Source organism: Elgaria multicarinata, chromosome 3, assembly GCF_023053635.1.
Source record: "Elgaria multicarinata webbii isolate HBS135686 ecotype San Diego chromosome 3, rElgMul1.1.pri, whole genome shotgun sequence".
NCBI classification, from domain to species: Eukaryota; Metazoa; Chordata; class Lepidosauria; order Squamata; family Anguidae; genus Elgaria; species Elgaria multicarinata.
In genome coordinates, this window is record NC_086173.1 from 86185253 (window position 1) to 86192910 (window position 7658).

Genomic DNA, 7658 nt, shown 5'->3' on the forward strand with positions numbered 1-7658 from the left:
GTTCAGAAGGTCTTTCATCACTGGGTAGCAAATGAATAATGGTTTCTGCCCTCCAGGAGTTCACCTTATAACTGAGATGCTCTAACTTCTCTAAGAGTTGCATCTGATGAAGTGGCCTCTCTGGTCCATGAAAGCTTAAGCCATAATAATTGTAACTTTTAATTGTTCCTGCTTCTGATCTCCCTGTTGACTTCTCTGTTGGCATAGAAAAAAAGAGGGCTCTAGCTCTCAGCTACAAAAAACTATAGTGTGGGGTGGGTGGGAGGTGAGAAGTGTTGAGGTTAGCTAGTGGAATACAGATTCACCATGAAGAGAACCATCTTTACCATCCTTACCACAGCTGGAATATTCAGTGGTATTTTCGGCACATCAGCATGGTAGGAATTCAAGCCTCATTACCACCCGTTGTGTTTTGTTTTTGTTTTTAAGTGATGCCCTTAAAATGCTGTAGAGTATAACTTCTACTCCTTTTGCTTTAGGTCAGTGAACAACTTTCTGATGACAGGACCCAAGGTAATTACCTTTTTCCAGAGCATTGATAGTTCAAATAGCTTTCAACACAGTGGTTTAATGAGGAACCACATCCACCGATATGCTTATGGTGCTGTTGACTATCTATGCAGGGAAATTGAATATGAAGGGATCTTTCAATGGGGTTCTGGAGTTTGGAGGAAAAAAATAATACCTTTCCCCTCCCCCCCCTTAAAGGCATACTTAACATATACTACCAGTGTGGCAGCTGGTGCTGAGCTTGGAATTGAAGAATGTAAGCACCAATTTCAATGGGACCGCTGGAATTGTCCAGAGACAACGCTTCAACTCTCCACTCACAACAAGCTTAGAAGTGGTAAGTAAATTTAAATATGTCCTTTCCTATGGACAGGTCAGTTTGGGCTGTGTAGTCAGCAACTTACTTCGTTGTGCCAGGGGCTCACCAGAATTATGTCCTGGCTTCTGTTTCCTGTGCTAGGATTTGACCGTTTAATATGTGAAGAAATGAATAGATGAAAAATGCTCTTGAATGCAACCAGAATATTATTTGTTGCTTGCATGCAGTGGGGGTTGGTAGCTCTGATATCAGTGGGGCAGTGAATCCGTTCTGGGTTTCAGTCAGAACTCTAAAGGGCTTATCCAAGGTGTGAAGCACTTTAGAGATCTGACTGGTTCTGACCAGAACCCAGAGCAGATTTGCCACCCCTCTGGCATTGGAGCCGCTGGCTTCCACTGCTTGCATGTCTACTCTGTCCTCCTTTAAAAGAGCTCAGGGTGGCATGCAAAGTTCTTTTACCCCCTTTCTCCTCTCAGCAACCCTGTGAAGTAGGTTAAGTAGTAAGAGAGTGACTGGCCAAAGTTCATCCGTGAGTTTTATGGCTGTGGGGAATTGGATCGGGGTATGCCCAGTCCTAGTCCAATATCCTAACCACCAAACTGGCTTTCATTTTCCCCACCATTGGAAAAATAGAAGGAGCACCACTCATCAAGGTTTAAAGGAAGTGCTTCTAGATCAGAAGGCTTCTTCTCAGACAAACCTGAGCCCCTCTGTCTTTTTCCCCCCACCTAGAAACCAACTAGAGTTTTCATCAAAGGAAAATTGATCTATTTATTTGAAAAGCATAATCTGCTTTTCTGTTTATATATGTATTTATTTATGTACTTTTTTAAAAAAAAAAACAACTTTAAAATACCATATAAATTCAAACTGAATAGGTAAGTAGCTGACCTCCAGGAAAACAATAACATAATAGAAAACAATGGCACATGCAGGGCAATCTTCACAGGTCTAATCAGCAGTTAGATCTACTGAATTTATTGGGGCATGCTCCGAGATCAGTGGGTAAAGGATTGCTGCCTTACCAATATTAAAATGAATATTAGCCTTAGGGAGATGCTAATCTAACTGGGGAAATTCTCCTTCCCCAAGAGACTTTAAAATAGTAATTTCAATGTACTATCTAAAAATGGACATACCAACAGTGTAGGATCTGGCATTAAAGAAGTCTGTGGACATTATTGTTTTATCAACCAAATAATTGAGTTATTTGGTTATGGACTTCTTACGTTTTTGTGTTAACTGCTGATTTGCTTATATGCATAATATATATTCTGAGATACTATTATCAGTGGTGATATACAGACCACATGTTGTGCAGGAAATAAAAATTGAACCTAAGTGCTATGTATCAATACACGTTGCAATGGAGTTGTACAAGAGACTGAGAGTTCAGGATAGAGGTAGAAGATGGATTAACAGACAGATCATAAGCAAGTAATTTAGAAGTCCCCATTGGGACTTATTCTCTTCTTATAATTGCATAGGAGTTGCAGCCTCAGTCTCACAAATGAACTGACAGGTTTCACTGTGAGCACAGTTTGATTTGCCTGTGTCCTTATATATTCTAAGCTGATGTTTAGGACATTGGCACAGGACTGTAAGAAAAGGGGAGAAATTGCATAAGTTAGGTCATTTTCTTAAAATCACAGTCTCTGTGAGAAAACTTTTTAAAGTTTTGTTATTTAAGAAAAATTAGAAAGTATACTCTAGTTTGACTGCAATCCTATACCCGCTTACCTGGGATCAAAACCCATTGACCTCAATGGGATTTATATCTGAAGTAGAGGATTGCACTAGAAAAATAATATATATCTAGAAAAATTCAGAACATCTTAACCACCCGGAGATCCTAGTGATATAGGGTGTGATACAAATGTTTTAAATAAGTGAATAATAAATAAATAAACTTACCTAAGAAATAATAATAATTAGAAACTAAGAACAGATTTTTATACTGGTGGGGACTGATAACACCTCCACACTCAATATTTTGCGTGCTCCCTCCCATTCCTTATCATATCATACAAGTTTGCAGAAAGAGAAAATTAAGAGATCTGTTTTGTGCTCTGATTCCCTGCCCCCTTTTATTGCATCCTTCAGTGCCTTATCTTGAGAATGCTATCTTCTCAGTCATTGCTCTGGTGGAACTTATATGAGGGAGTTTGGTGTGGAAGAAATATAGAAGGATTTTTTCGTTATTGTTCTTGATGCTGATAGCTTTTTTCCCTTCCAGCTACCAGGGAGACTTCTTTTATTCATGCCATCAGCTCAGCCGGAGTAATGTACACTCTCAGCAGGAACTGCAGCATGGGAGACTTTGACAACTGTGGCTGTGATGAGACAAGAACTGGACGCGTAGGTGAGCTTGGGCTTACTTGGGATAACATCCTGGTGGAAGAAGGGCTTCATTCTCCAGGGGAAAACAAAAACAAAAATAGCACTGCTGCACCATGAGGGGGAAAAAACCCACAGTTGGGTGATACCTTTACAAAAGAACACAAGAAGAGCCATGTTGGATCAGACCATGGTTCCATCTAGTCTAGCACCCTGTTCACACAGTGGCCAATCAGCCATCGGCCAGGGATGAATAAGCAGGACGTGGTGCAACAGCACCCTCCCACCCATGTTCCCCAGCAACTAGTGCACGCAGGCTTACTACCTCAAATACTGGAGATAGCACACAACCATCAGGGCTAGTAGCCAGGAATTTATCCAACCCCCTTTTAAAGCCATCCAAATTGGTGGCCATCGCTACATCCTGTGATAATGAGTTCCATAATTTAACTATGCGCTGTGTGAAGAAGTACTTCCTTTTATTTGTCCTGGATCTCCCACCAATCAGCTTCATAGGATGACCACGGGTTCTAGTATTTTGAGAGAGGGAGAAAAATGTCTCCCTACCCACACTCTCCATACCATGCATAATTTTGTACACTACTATCATGTCGCCCCTTAGCCTCCATTTTTCCAAGCTAAACAATCCCATTTGATGTAACCTTTCCTCATAGGGGAGATGCTCCAGCCCCTTAATCATTTTAGTTGCCCTTTTCTGCACTTTATTAAGCATCACCTGTTTTTTGTGCTACCTAACCTGATGAACTCAAAAGTTTGCAGATTTTTGTGGAATGTTGGTTGGCCTTAAAAATGGTATTTCCTCACTGTAGACATTGGTGTTTTATTCTCCATTAAGTTCATTACAGTCTTCACACTTCTAGATGGCAGAATCTCACTAACCACGTTTTGGGATTTCTGTTTCTTGGTGCCAGTCTGCCTTCCCAGCATCACAAAGCTGAATTTAATCTAAAAATCTGCACATGCCCTTAACTATCACAGAAATTACAACTGAAATAAAGTTCCTAGTCCCCCACACATCTCTCTCTCTCTCTCTCTCTCTCTCTCTCTCTCTCTCTCTCTCTCTCTCTCTCTCTCTCCATTGCCAGTCCAAAACAGCCTATGCTTGCTTTCCCTGTTTTTTGTCATCATCCCCCCCTCCAATTTCTTCCTTCAGTCAAATCTACTTCTGTTCTAAGATTCAGCCCAGAACAAACTGTAAATGATACCATTTTGTTTTCTCTCCCAGGTGGAAAAGGATGGATTTGGGGAGGCTGCACTGACAATATAGAATTTGGCGAAAAAATTTCCAAACACTTTGTGGATGCTTTGGAGACAGGAAAAGATATCAGAGCTTTAATTAATTTGCACAATAATGAAGCAGGGAGAATGGTATGTCAAAGATATGTCATCTTACTTTGAAAAATATTTATTTTGGAACTGGCAAACACGCACTAAGATACTACAGAATTTTCCCTTTAGGCTGGGCTTTCTGAATGAGTTATTGACTTCATAGGATTGACTGTGTTAACAAGGGTTGCTCAACTTGAATGAGTTACCTTTATCAGGCCCTGAGGGAGAGTTTGTGATTAACTAACCTACCTTTTATTTTCAGAAATAAAGGTGAGGTTGACCTAATCATTTTAAACAGAACAGTGGCTCCTAAATTGCTTTAAAACTACTTCCTTAAGTGTATTAATTTAAAACAATTACAAGTAGGTTTGTTTTGATTCCAATAAACAAAACAAAAGAGATAGGAATTTTAAAGAAACTGCCTATTTTAATTTGTGTTTATACATAACAGGGGTTTTTAACAAGTGGTTATGATGAGTGTGTTTTTCTATGGGGTATAATAAAGATGCATCTCTTAGACAAAGGGACAATAACTAGCATCCTATACATTCCCAACAGAGACACTTGCCAGTATTGAATATTTTGCTTGATTAAAATTACAAACTGCAATCTTATGTGTACTTGCATTAGAGTAAGCCACAAAGAACACGGGAATGTATTGTTTAGTAACATCCTTGGGCTCAAGCTGCATGCTTCCATCTATAACAATTCCCATGCCTTATGAATTGGGCCCCTAGGAGGGAAAACAGAATAATAGCTGATGATTTTAAGGTGAAGATGGTTTCCGGCAGCACTATGCCTAATCTCTGTCACCCACGTCTTGAATCACCATCCGGCATGGTGGTGGGGCAAATGCCAGGGCTCACCACAGCTAGTGTCAATTGCCAGAATCCCTTTACATATATATATATATATTTAAAATACGTTTTGGGGACAGCAGTGCTCAGCCCAGCACTGTGAAGAAAAGCTCCAGACAGGGCTGCAGCCACTACCATCTCCATTTTCCCAGAATGCCTCTGGGTCCAGCTAGGGATGTGGTGGTGCCAGGAGTAGCTTTATCCAGTGCTTTTCTTTTCAGCACTAGCCTGAGTGCAACATTCTTGTTGCTTTCACATGCTTCTGCGTGGAGGAGACTTACTTCATGATGGCCAGGGGTGGGGGGATGGGGTGGATAGCATTTTGCCCAGAGCCCCCTCAGAGCTAGTGCCAGTCCTGCCATCACCTCTCCTCTTCCTTGTGCTTGGGACAGTGTGCTTTCTTTTAAAACGTGCTTTGAAATGCTTTGTCCATTTGATCCCCACAGCAATATCACTAACATTCCCATTACTCCTGTGTAAGCATGTGCAGCCACAATTCAAATTGGGACCACAGGGCTCAGGAAAGGGGGGTTGGAATCTTCCCCCCACCCCACGCTTTTCTCCTAAATTCCACACACACCCCTGGCAGCAGCAGGGCGGGACAGGACAGAGGCTTAAAAAAAGAAAGAAAAACAGTCTCCATTACAGTCAATGGAAGAGGATAGAGTTTCAGGAAAAATGGGAGGGGTTTAAGCCCCCTCTCTTGGAGCACTGTGGTCCCGATCTGAATCAGGACAGTGTGTACTTTACACAGAAGTAAGTAAAACTATCATACATAACTATACTACACGTGATTAGGACAGAATCTACACTACTGCTTTAAAATGATTTATAACAGTAGTAACAACTGTTGAGGCCCAGGAAACACTCCATATACAGTTTCCAAAATGTCATATCCTGCTTGGTGTAGGCCTAGGAGAATGTTTGGCTTGGAGCTTAATTTAAATGGTGGTTTTATTTATTTATTTATTTATTTCTATACTGCCCCATAGTGAAAGCTCTCTGGGCAGTTACAAAAAATTATTTTTTCTAGGCTGTGATTTCCTAGCATTCCTAATTGCTGTTCCATCACTCCCCCAAGGCTGTCAAATCAACCATGAAGAGGACTTGCAAGTGTCATGGGGTGTCCGGGAGCTGCAGCCTTGAAACCTGCTGGCTCCAGCTTGCAGAATTTCAAGAAGTTGGCAATTACCTGAAGACCAAATATGACGATGCTCAGAAGATGGAGTTGGATATGAGCAGGTCCAGAGAAGGAAACAGCGCTGAGAGTCGTGGGCCTGCATTCCGGCCCTTTAGCACTGTGCCAACCACTGAACTTGTCTTCTTGGAGGACTCTCCCAACTATTGCATCAGAAACCTCAGCTTTGGCCTCCATGGCACCGAGGGACGGGAGTGTCTGCAGAGTAGCCAGAACGTAACCCAGGGGCCGAAGCGGAATTGTAAGAGGCTCTGTGGGGAATGTGGGCTGAAAACAGAGCAGAAACGGACAGCAATGGTTATCAGCTGCAACTGCAAGTTCAAGTGGTGCTGTTCAGTGAAATGTGAACAATGCAAACAAGTGGTCACCACGCATTATTGTTCCAGACGTGAGAGATCTCCTTTCAATAACACCCGCTGGCGGAACAGGGGATATGGGAGATAAGTAACTCCTCTCTAACCACTACCTATGACTGTCTTCCAGAAGACTGATCCAAAGGGTCGTCTTATTAATTTCTTCACATTTAACTGATCAACACATTTCAGCCATTCCCCCTGCCCTCTCCTTGGAGCATTCAGAAAGGCTTTATATATTTACCTGGATCATGCTTACCTTCTGCTTGAAAAGCTTTCCTTTCTGGTAGGACTAGATAAAAAAAGTCTGAGGCCGGATTCCAATGTTGCTGAAATGAAATTCATAAAACCACATTTCCCTCATTGCCTAGGGCTGGTTCCCTATTTATAAGCAATGAGTCAGGGTTCCCTGTTTATAAGCAATGGCAGACCTTCTTGGCCTCATGTATACTTGCAATCTCCTGAGGAATTGTTAGTGTGAGCTGGGTTTTAGGTGGATGCAGTTTCTATCATTAGGTGCAGTTTCTCATTGTGGCACCTGCTTTCCTAGAAATGCTGCCTGTCTTGTATACAGCCTGGTTCAAGCTAATATTTTCTCCTGTGATTACAGTGCCATAGTTGCTTGTGCGTAGGGAAACCTGAACATGTGAACTGTTGCATAGTTACTTTTGCAGCCAACTGCATGATGGTATTAGGGGAAGGGTTGGGCAACTTGTGGCCCTCCAGATGTTTTG

At 41.8% G+C, this 7658-nt stretch overlaps 1 protein-coding gene across 1 annotated transcript; it reads left to right on the forward strand.

Annotated features, from left to right (window-relative positions):
* The first annotated feature begins 297 nt into the window (after positions 1 to 297).
* WNT8A (Wnt family member 8A) lies at positions 298 to 7015 on the forward strand. The gene is made up of 6 exons (XM_063123311.1): positions 298 to 377; positions 480 to 513; positions 709 to 847; positions 3066 to 3191; positions 4413 to 4555; positions 6455 to 7015. The coding sequence occupies exons 1-6, from the start codon at positions 307 to 309 to the stop codon at positions 7013 to 7015; spliced, it is 1074 nt and encodes a 357-aa protein (XP_062979381.1). The 5' UTR covers positions 298 to 306.
* The last annotated feature ends 643 nt before the right edge of the window (positions 7016 to 7658 follow it).

Bases quoted from the DNA above. Each gene is read 5' to 3' on its own strand.
- WNT8A (XM_063123311.1), top strand. From the start codon at position 307: ATGAAGAGAACCATCTTTACCATCCTTACCACAGCTGGAATATTCAGT. The intron at 514-708 runs GTAATTACCTTT...CCCCCCTTAAAG, and splicing joins TTCTGATGACAGGACCCAAG to GCATACTTAACATATACTAC. The intron at 4,556-6,454 runs GTATGTCAAAGA...CACTCCCCCAAG, and splicing joins ATAATGAAGCAGGGAGAATG to GCTGTCAAATCAACCATGAA.